This window comes from Culex quinquefasciatus, chromosome 1, assembly GCF_015732765.1.
Source record: "Culex quinquefasciatus strain JHB chromosome 1, VPISU_Cqui_1.0_pri_paternal, whole genome shotgun sequence".
Classification (NCBI taxonomy): domain Eukaryota; kingdom Metazoa; phylum Arthropoda; class Insecta; order Diptera; family Culicidae; genus Culex; species Culex quinquefasciatus.
In genome coordinates this window covers 105,026,593-105,037,082 of record NC_051861.1, presented here as the reverse complement: position 1 = coordinate 105,037,082, position 10,490 = coordinate 105,026,593, and the positions used below count along the sequence as shown (strand labels likewise).

The 10,490-nt window shown below is 35.8% G+C and overlaps 1 protein-coding gene across 2 annotated transcripts; it reads right to left on the bottom strand.

The window, feature by feature from the left end:
* Nucleotides 1-2,237: 2,237 nt before the first annotated feature.
* LOC119765469 (zinc finger and SCAN domain-containing protein 12-like) lies at nt 2,238-4,222 on the bottom strand. Of its 2 annotated transcripts, XM_038249358.1 has the most exons (3): nt 3,998-4,222; nt 2,691-3,937; nt 2,238-2,619 (listed from the first exon to the last, which is right to left on the bottom strand). In XM_038249358.1, exons 1-2 carry the CDS (start codon nt 4,103-4,105, stop codon nt 2,708-2,710), a joined length of 1,338 nt encoding a protein of 445 aa, XP_038105286.1. In that variant the 5' UTR covers nt 4,106-4,222; the 3' UTR covers nt 2,238-2,619; nt 2,691-2,707. The 2 variants fall into 2 exon arrangements, with proteins under 2 accessions (XP_038105286.1, XP_038105285.1); XM_038249357.1 differs by lacking the exon at nt 2,238-2,619 and having other exon boundaries at nt 2,666-3,937.
* Between the last annotated feature and the right edge of the window lie 6,268 nt (nt 4,223-10,490).

The following is a 10,490-nucleotide window of genomic DNA, read 5'->3' as shown; positions in this document are numbered from 1 at the left end:
AAATTTTTAAATCAAGACTAGCATTTTAAATGGTCGTAATATTTAATGTTTGGCCCTTTCAAAATGTTAGTCTTGATTTAAAAATTTTCAAAATATTTTTTTCGAGGAAATCGGAAACTTTCACGAATGTTTCATGCATTAACATTGATAATCGGACCATTGGTTGCTGAGATATCGTCATTAGAAAATGGTGGGTTATTTTGGTGAGATTAAGAAAACTTCAATTTTCGTGTTTCTTTTCCTTAAAGCGGTTGTATCTCAGCAACCCGAGGGTCAATCTTCAATGTCTCTTAGGAAATTCCATAGCAAATTTTCTGAACTTCACAAAAAAAAATTTTTAGAAATGGCCACTTATGGTCACTATTTTGAAAAATCGAAAAACTGCAATTATTTCGCTAAAATCAAACTTTCGGTGGCTTTATCTTGAAAACGGAGCCCTTTATCAAAAAATCTGTTAAGTACTTTTCGATTGCAAATTAAATTTTTCATTTAAAAATAATGTCAAACTTGTTTTTGCATGAAACTTCGATTTTTTCCAATAATCACTATTTTTTTCAAAAATTCATAACTCGGCGGCAGATTTTTTGACCATGTTTTTCTATGGCTCAAAAGTTGCGGATTTTTGTCCCCTAAAACATATCAAAAAATCTCGAAAATCAAAAAATATGAAAAAATTTTCCGTGTACCTATTTTTTCTCAAAAGTCTTCAACCTAGTCTTCAACAATACCTACAACTACAGTCATCCCACATATTCGGAACACCCACAAATTCGGAACACTTTTGTGATAATTTGTCAATAGAATGCAAGATGCAACTTTTCTGCCGACCCTGCTATTTTTAGGGCCTTTATTTGAACATTCTCTTGCTATTTCACAAGTAAAAATAATACTTTTTAAACAAAAACTGCATTTCTAGACTATTTTATCCAGACCACTAAAACACTGCCTCCAAATTGACTGTTCCATGATTGTGGGATGTTATTGTGTCTCCCACAATTGTGGAACATCTGAATTTAGCTGATATTTTCCCAAAAAAGTTATCAGACCATTCATAAAACATTACTAAGCATGAGTTTTATTGGTTTCAGAGTGCAAAGTCATTATTTTGTAAAAAATATGTACTCATGGAGAGAAAAAAAGTTTGTTTACATCGTAAGAAAAAAGTGTTCCGAATTTGTGGATTTCAAGGGTCAATGTTTTTCTTTAAAAACTTGGTATAAAACGAACAAATGTACAGCCGGTCTATACATCAATCGAAAGATCGCAAGAAAAGCGTTCACATGACGGTAAAAGCAAATCTTTATGTTCAATTATCGATTTTATATGATTTGTTGAACATTGGCCGATCTGTAAACTGTTCCGAATATGAGGGATGACTGTATGCCGAAGACACCAGATTGGTCAGAAAATTCACTCAAAAGTTACAGCTGTTTGAATATTTACATACCATTTTTGTATGGACAGCAGCCAAAATTGTATGGAGACTTGTATGGGTGAACCAATGACGCAAAATAGCTTATTTGGTCATAGGGAAGGCCCCCACAAAGTTTGAGCCAAATAAAAAAATACAAAAAATAAAAATGGTCGAAATCGGCCGATTTTGTACAGAGTTGCTCTCTGCTAAAATTCTGTAAGAATCCTGTCAGAACGCCGTGACTGGGACACGGTTTACAGGATTTTCTGGCAGAATAGAGCTATCTAAGCCCGATCTCACGCACACTAGCTTACCATTTTCCATCGTGTACGTACACGCAATACATGCGCACGTAAAAAGCTCTATATATCTATTGGTTATATTAGAATCCTGCTAGAATGATTCTAGCAGGGCTGTACGAACAATGTAAGAATTTTGTTAAAATATTCTGATAGAGTGAAATCTGCTAGAATTTTGTGAGAACAATCTGGCAGCGCAAATTCTGTCGAAAATGACGTCAAAAATTTTCTTCCATTTGATTCTAACAAAATTCTAGCAGGATTCTAGCAAAAAAAAAAATTACCATCTCATTCTAGCAAAATTCTTACAGAATTCTAGCTGGAGGCCTGTCAGAATAGTTCTAGCAAAATTCTCGCAGGATTCTAACAGAACCGGTTAACGAGTGCGGCTCTTCGAAGTTAAGTATATTTTACACACTTCTAAACCGGACTTCATGATCCATACTGAGAAAAGACTATTCAACTTATATGAGTTTGTAGATTTCCTAAGGTTTGACCTCACTTCAAATTTATTTTCACGTCCACTTTTATTTGCCTTCGGGTCACTAATAAACACTTACAAATTGGCACATGATGTTCTTTGATTCGAAATAGCAATTTTCTCACTAGCTTTTTATCAGTGTTCAGGTGGTTTCTTTCACTGCAACGGCGGAAACAGTTTATTTTTCATCAGGTTGACTATTGTTAAAAAAAAACAAGGATTGGAAATGCAAAAAAATCATCCAGACGCGAACACAACCACATGACATATGAACGTGCATATGAATCATAACCAGAAAGTTTTAAACTTGGTACTGATCTCCATATAAATATTTGAAATCATCAGTTGGATCAGAATTCATGTTTGGAAATTGTTCACTTGATATTCAACAGATTGTTTTACCGTGACGGCTTTTCTCAGTAAGTCTGAAACAACAAATTTAGGTTAGTTTAGAAAGAAGAATACAACAAGTACCAAACATGAGTTTCTCACACACATTTATTTGGCAAGTGCCTACTCATCGATCTCCCCCACAACGGTGACCACCATTTCGTCCGAGCCCTGTTCCACCTCCCCCTCCTTGTCCGTCCCCTCGCCGCTCCCACTGCAATGCTTCCGCCGGTGCACCGTCAGCACATGCTTTGTCTTGAACGCTTTCGGACACAGATCGCATGCAAAGTCGCGCGTCTTGTTCTCGTTGTGCTTGACGGCCACGTGCCGCTTCAGGCCGTCCTTCTGGCGGAACGCGTACCCACAGAACGAGCAGATGAACGGTTTTTCGTTCGTGTGTCTCCGCATGTGGAAGGTGAGCGACTTTTGCTGGGTGAAACCCTGGCCACAAACTGAGCAAACGTACGGGCGCAGGTTCTGGTGGATCAGCAGGTGCTGCTTGAGCGATCCCGACTGGGTGAAGCCCTTGTGGCAGAGGAGGCAGGTGTAGGGCTTATTGCCGTCGTGCGTCAGCAGGTGCCGGTTGAGGTTCGTCCGGGTGGAGAAGATTTTGCTGCACTGGGTGCACTCGAAGCGGGAAGTCGTGGACTTGTCCGAGTCCGAAATGGTCTTTGACCGGGGCGTTTTCGGCGGGCGACGTTTCGAAGTGGTTTGGGTCACTTCCAGCGTGTCCGACTGGGAGTCGTGAATCTCGTACACTTCGACACTTTCGTGGCCGGTCTCGTCCATCGGCTGGACCAACTCTTCCTCCTCCTGGTGCTGTTCATAGTCCGCGGGCAGATCGATATAAATCAGTTCCTCTTCCGCTTCCTGCTGTTCCTGTTCCTCCTCTTCCCCCAACTCCTCCATCGGCAGTTCGTCCTCGTACTCCAGCTCCACAATGTCCACCTCGTCCCGTTCCGGCTTGACCAACGGTGGCGGCGGCGTCGCCGGTTTCTCCTGAATTACCGCAACGGCCCGGAACTTTTCCAACTCCTGCTTTGGCTCCGACTCCCCCAATCCCTGCTCCACCTCCTGCTTGCCCGGAATCGTACACATCGGAATCTTCTCCGAATTCGCCACCTCCCCCACTACCGCCTTCCCCTCCTCATGCTCCTCCTCTTCCCCACCACCGTCACCGTCCTCATCGTCGGAACCGCCCAGCGCCAGATGAAACTGACTATTTACTTTATCAATGAAGCTTCGCAGATGCCGGTCGGAACTTTCGCTCTTGCGCTTGAACTCGACCGCCACCCGCATCCGGCCGAGGCAGCCATCGCAGATCTTCGTCGGCAGACCGTCCTGTTCCGAGATCTGGAAAAAAAGCAGTTTAAAGATGTCGTCGCCTACTGATAGATTTTCAGTCAAATTTACCTGAAGGGCGGTGCAGTACTGAAATTTGGCGGCATGCTGCAGGATCGAGTGCGGGGCTTCCGCCTTGCAGCACACGCGGCACACGTTGATGTCGATGCGGATGCTCATCGTGAGGGTGGAATTTCACTGATTTTTATCTTATACTTTTAATTATTTTCTGGATGTTCACGATAGTTTATTTTTGTAAAATGAAACCCAAACGGCTTTTGTTTACGAAACTTTGCTTTGACATTAGTCGGTGACAAGTGGTTGCATGGAAGAGGTAAGCGCAAAGGTTTTCAACAACTTGCATGCAAGTTGGGATGGGAGAGAGACACTGAAAAAATTAACTGCACTCCGTTTTCGTCTTAACCATAGACTAAATATATATAGATACGCCACTCCCCTGTTGGGGCTGGCGACACTACCGCCACGCCAAAATTGCACCTGGTGGCAATCATAGACTAAATATATATAGATACGCCACTCCCCTGTTGGGGCTGGTGACACTACCGCCACGCCAAAATTGCGACTGGTGGCAATTCACAGGTACTAATTTTGGGTGTACCCCTTTGGGAATGCCTAGAAAAAAAAATCTCCCAAGTTTCAGTTCAAGTGGTTGGGCTGCATATCGTAGCAACTGTTGCCTTTCATGTTGTTTATTTTCTGTCAACGACAGCGGAACTGGAAATCATTGGTCGTTGGTTTTTAAAATCTCTTTATAAAATTCCTCGAATTCGGGCTGCCCACACCCCCACAAATCACATGGACGGAATCGATTCCTTCGGTGGTGCCCACCGTTAGGCATGGAGACGTGTCGGCAAGTGAGTAGAATTAAGTTCGACAAAAAATGAGTACTGGAAAAGCTACCCTGCCAATCATTCCGCCATTCCAGCCCACCAAAACGGACGATTCTTCAGCGCGCAGCCTTCTTTTTGCTGGACTCTCAAAAACCAGCGGAAATCGAACGGTCAATTTCAAATTCATGCTGGAGCCTGTATAGCAGGATTCTACGACAAATCGAAGCTTCTGCTCTATCCGGCCTGATGGCAAAAGGATCACAATGCAAACAAGATGCAAGGATTTTTGTCGCAATTTATTTATTTCTGTAAATATTTAATCATTTGATAATAAATTCCTTGAACAGTTTGTCCAAACGCACATTAAAGGGTTCTGTATTTCTTATCATTTTGAGCCTGCCGGGGGGTTAGTGGCACTTCTATAATCGAAACACGTACGGCAAAACTGTGCGAAATTATAGCTGGATTCGCCTTGATGCTAGTCAGATTCATGCTTGCGTTCTGCCGGAAGCTTTGATGTTTTTTTTTCTTATCTGAAAAAAGCAAAATATAATACTATCATCTTCACAAACCAGACTTCATGATGCTGTTTTGAAACTAACCTTCGTTCATCTTTTCGAAGATCAGAATTTAGCTAAATGCGCTCACCGTCGATGACCCGGTGACGTGTGAACACGTTACGTTTCAACCTGTACGGGCGGTGCAAAACTGCAACGGTTTCGTCACCGAGGGGGCACTGTCCATGATCGGCTTGAGGTGGATCAACTCTTCTTGTTCTTTTGTTTTGGTCTGCTGCTTGGTATCTCCTGGATTCGCCACTTCTGCTACCGCTGCCGCCACCTGCGCTGTTGGCATTGACCTGCCATATTCCTGTTTTTTCGCGATTAATCGACGACGGAAAAGCAAATTGTGAAAGCGCGTGTGGAATTTCGTGACACTTTGACAAAAAAAAACAAACATCAAACTGGCATAGAGTACTATGATTTTGTTTAACAATTTAGTACCTGTAACTCGACTGTGGTGGCGCTCTGAGCGCTAAAGCGGTGTCGCCAACTTGATGTATGGAAAAATCCCGAAGTGAGACATCTAGGTAATTAATAATTTATGTGGCAATTCACAGGTACTACTTTTCGATGTTTCCAAAGGGAAAATTATTTTTCCCCAGTTTCAGTTCAAGTGTTACGGTTGCATCGTAGCAACAGCTGCTTTTCAAACTTTGTTTATTTTCTGTCAACATTTCACCATCAAGTGGGACTTCAAATCGTTGGCTTTTTTCCTCTTAGAAGAACCCGGTGAGAGCATCTTTGACCACCGAAAATCCTACGAACGGAGCCGTTTCCTCCGAGGTTGCCATCCGTTCATCTTGGAGACGTGTTAGCAAGTGAGTAGAACAAAGTTTAACAGAAAAATTGCTTATGTGAAAATTTATTTTTACAGGCCCTGTCAACCATTCCACCACAGCAAACGGAAACTGCGTAGCGTTATAGAATCTGACCGTAACTGTCGGTGCTTCTAGCGGACACAGCCTTCTCGTGTGAACAGAACTCAAGCAAAGCTTTTCCCGGGGCCCAGTTTCACAAGAACCACGGTGTGCGACAATCCACCGTTGCCGGAATAGCGGGAGCGAGCGGAAACACAAGTCTAATCTAAACGTATGCTGGGCACCATGATGAAATGCCTCGATTTTTGTTACAACTGTTTCTTGTTCTATTTTGTTAGTTGATAATAAAACGTCGACCCAATAAAACGGATATCATACACCTACATGCTGATTAAATTTTATTTGTCTAGATCACTGATTCGCAAACTATTTTCGCCTAGGCTCCACCTTTCATACATCAATGGTGGGGCCCACGGCCACTCCAGGAACTTGCCAGGCCCCACTAGCGGGGCCCACTGATCTTAGATTTTCAAGCAGCTCCAGAACATGTCCCAAAGCTGAAGATTCTTCTTGCGGTTCAATGTCAGCCGGGTAGTTTAGCATAAAGAAGTGGCCTCTTTAAATCTGATGCACATGAACGGAGGAATCAGCGTTAGGTTTGTTTGTCTATTCTTGCGCTGCATTTTGGCAAAAGTTTTACATACATAAGTTCTTCATGTCTGGAAAAAAATAAAATAAAATGAAGCATCTACACATGGTAAGGGATTCTAAACAACCATATACAAATAAGCATCTCTTTGAGGAGCGGACTGTAGCTCAGTTCGCTAACCTTCGTTGCCATCACTCGAGACTTTTTCACCTGGCCGGGGGAGTGGTGCAAATCCGCAGAGGTTTCACCGTAGAGTGGGAACTGCCCGTTTCCGGTTCGATTACACTCAAACCCCGATGGTTTGACACCAACTGTTGTCAAACGAACGGGGTCACGTTTTAGTTTGACACCCCTTTTACACGGAGCTCACACACACTACCAAACGTTTGTTTTGATAGTGTGCGTGAGCGTCGTGTAAAAAGTGACAGTTCGTCACTTTTTAGTTTGACTTTGACCAACCAACGGGGTATAAACTAAAAAAGTGTCAAACGAAAAAGTGACCAACCACCGGGGGTTGAGTGTATTCTAGTCAGATTCTCTACTGCTGCTGCCACTGATACTTGCCCTGCTGGAGTACACACCTGGCGGCCGATTTTTTTACGTGTTTTGGGATTTAAAAAGGTAAATTACAAAAATAGTTTGTACAAGGACGTGTTGAACCCAATTCGGTGACACTTTGTCAAATACAAAACAATTTTTCAACAGGCAAGTGCACAGAGTACTATGATTTTGTTTCCGAATTTAGTACCTGTAAATTGACGATGGCGGCGCGCAGATCGCTAAAGGGGTGTCGCCAACTAGGTATATGGAGCAACTTCCAATCTACTTGATTAATAATCTATGTCTTAATCGAAACTACTCAGAAATCAGTTAATGTAAGATTTGAGTGAATATCACATAAAATTGAGCACAAAAAAATGAAATTCACACAGATCTAAACGAGGATCTAAGTGATATTCACTCATTTCTAATTCATGACCCAATATAGGCTAGGTTTGTTATTAGAATTTAAGAATTTAAGAATTTAAGAATTTAAGAATTTAAGAATTTAAGAATTTAAGAATTTAAGAATTTAAGAGTTGAAGAATTTTAGAATTTTAGAATTTTAGAATTTTAGAATTTAAGAATTTAAGAATTTAAGAATTTAAGAATTTAAGAATTTAAGAATTTAAGAATTTAAGAATTTAAGAATTTAAGAATTTAAGAATTTAAGAATTTAAGAATTTAAGAATTTAAGAATTTAAGAATTTCAGAATTTAAGAATTTAAGAATTTAAGAATTTAAGAATTTAAGAATTTAAGAATTTAAGAATTTAAGAATTTAAGAATTTAAGAATTTAAGAATTTAAGAATTTAAGAATTTAAGAATTTAAGAATTTAAGAATTTAAGAATTTAAGAATTTAAGAATTTAAGAATTTAAGAATTTAAGAATTTAAGAATTTAAGAATTTAAGAATTTAAGAATTTAAGAGTTGAAGAATTTTAGAATTTTAGAATTTTAGAATTTTAGAATTTTAGAATTTTAGAATTTTAGAATTTTAGAATTTTAGAATTTTAGAATTTTAGAATTTTAGAATTTTAGAATTTTAGAATTTTAGAATTTTAGAATTTTAGAATTTTAGAATTTTAGAATTTTAGAATTTTAGAATTTTAAATTTTAGAATTTTAGAATTTTAGAATTTTAGAATTTTAGAATTTTAGAATTTTAGAATTTTAGAATTTTAGAATTTTAGAATTTTAGAATTTTAGAATTTTAGAATTTTAGAATTTAAGAATTTTAGAATTTAAGAATTTAAGAATTTAAGAATTTAAGAATTTAAGAATTTAAGAATTTTAGAATTTTAGAATTTAAGAATTTAGGAATTTAAGAATTTAAGAATTTAAGAATTTAAGAATTTAAGAATTTAAGAATTTAAGAATTTAAGAATTTAAGAATTTAAGAATTTAAGAATTTAAGAATTTAAGAATTTAAGAATTTAAGAATTTAAGAATTTAAGAATTTAAGAATTTAAGAATATAAGAATATAAGAATTTAAGAATTTAAGAATTTAAGAATTTAAGAATTTAAGAATTTAAGAATTTAAGAATTTAAGAATTTAAGAATTTAAGAATTTAAGAATTTAAGAATTTAAGAATTTAAGAATTTAAGAATTTAAGAATTTAAGAATTTAAGAATTTAAGAATTTAAGAATTTAAGAATTTAAGAATTTAAGAATTTAAGAATTTAAGAATTTAAGAATTTAAGAATTTAAGAATTTAAGAATTTAAGAATTTAAGAATTTAAGAATTTAAGAATTTAAGAATTTAAGAATTTAAGAATTTAAGAATTTAAGAATTTAAGAATTTAAGAATTTAAGAATTTAAGAATTTAAGAATTTAAGAATTTAAGAATTTAAGAATTTAAGAATTTAAGAATTTAAGAATTTAAGAATTGAAGAATTTTAGAATTTTAGAATTTTAGAATTTTAGAATTTTAGAATTTTAGAATTTTAGAATTTTAGAATTTTAGAATTTAAGAATTTAAGAATTTTAGAATTTTAGAATTTTAGAATTTTAGAATTTTAGAATTTTAGAATTTTAGAATTTTAGAATTTTAGAATTTAAGAATTTTAGAATTTAAGAATTTAAGAATTTAAGAATTTAAGAATTTAAGAATTTAAGAATTTAAGAATTTAAGAATTTTAGAATTTAAGAATTTAGAATTTAAGAATTTAAGAATTTAAGAATTTAAGAATTTAAGAATTTAAGAATTTAAGAATTTAAGAATTTAAGAATTTAAGAATTTAAGAATTTAAGAATTTAAGAATTTAAGAATTTAAGAATTTAAGAATTTAAGAATTTAAGAATTTAAGAATTTAAGAATTTAAGAATTTAAGAATTTAAGAATTTAAGAATTTAAGAATTTAAGAATTTAAGAATATAAGAATATAAGAATTTAAGAATTTAAGAATTTAAGAATTTAAGAATTTAAGAATTTAAGAATTTAAGAATTTAAGAATTTAAGAATTTAAGAATTTAAGAATTTAAGAATTTAAGAATTTAAGAATTTAAGAATTTAAGAATTTAAGAATTTAAGAATTTAAGAATTTAAGAATTTAAGAATTTAAGAATTTAAGAATTTAAGAATTTAAGAATTTAAGAATTTAAGAATTTAAGAATTTAAGAATTTAAGAATTTAAGAATTTAAGAATTTAAGAATTTAAGAATTTAAGAATTTAAGAATTTAAGAATTTAAGAATTTAAGAATTTAAGAATTTAAGAATTTAAGAATTTAAGAATTTAATTGAATAATTCGCATGAAAATGTGAAAAAAACAACTAGTTATGCCGAAGATTTTTTTTAGAATTGAGAAATTAAAAAGAGAGATGTGAGCCGGTAACATGGAGTGAAACTTTCACAGCTGTCATGGAATACTTCACAGCAGCTTGACAGAAAGTTTAACTCCATGTTGCACTTTTAATTTCTCGATAAAATTTTAGAAGTTGTTTTTTTTAATATTGCTTGTTGCGAGATAAAATCACTTTTCTCCTTCGCTGTGATTGACAGGAGGTTACAGCCGCCGAACTACCGCTATGTAAAAATCAGCAGGTTGAACTAAAGTTCAGCGTTGATTTGGCTGTCAACCTGATTTGTTTTGAATATTTTCCAAAAAGTCAGCAGAAAACTCAAGGCAACCTTTGACAAC

Bases quoted from the DNA above. Each gene is read 5' to 3' on its own strand.
- LOC119765469 (XM_038249358.1), bottom strand. From the start codon at position 4,105: ATGAGCATCCGCATCGACATCAACGTGTGCCGCGTGTGCTGCAAGGCG. The intron at 3,938-3,997 runs GTAAATTTGACT...CTTTTTTTCCAG, and splicing joins AGTACTGCACCGCCCTTCAG to ATCTCGGAACAGGACGGTCT.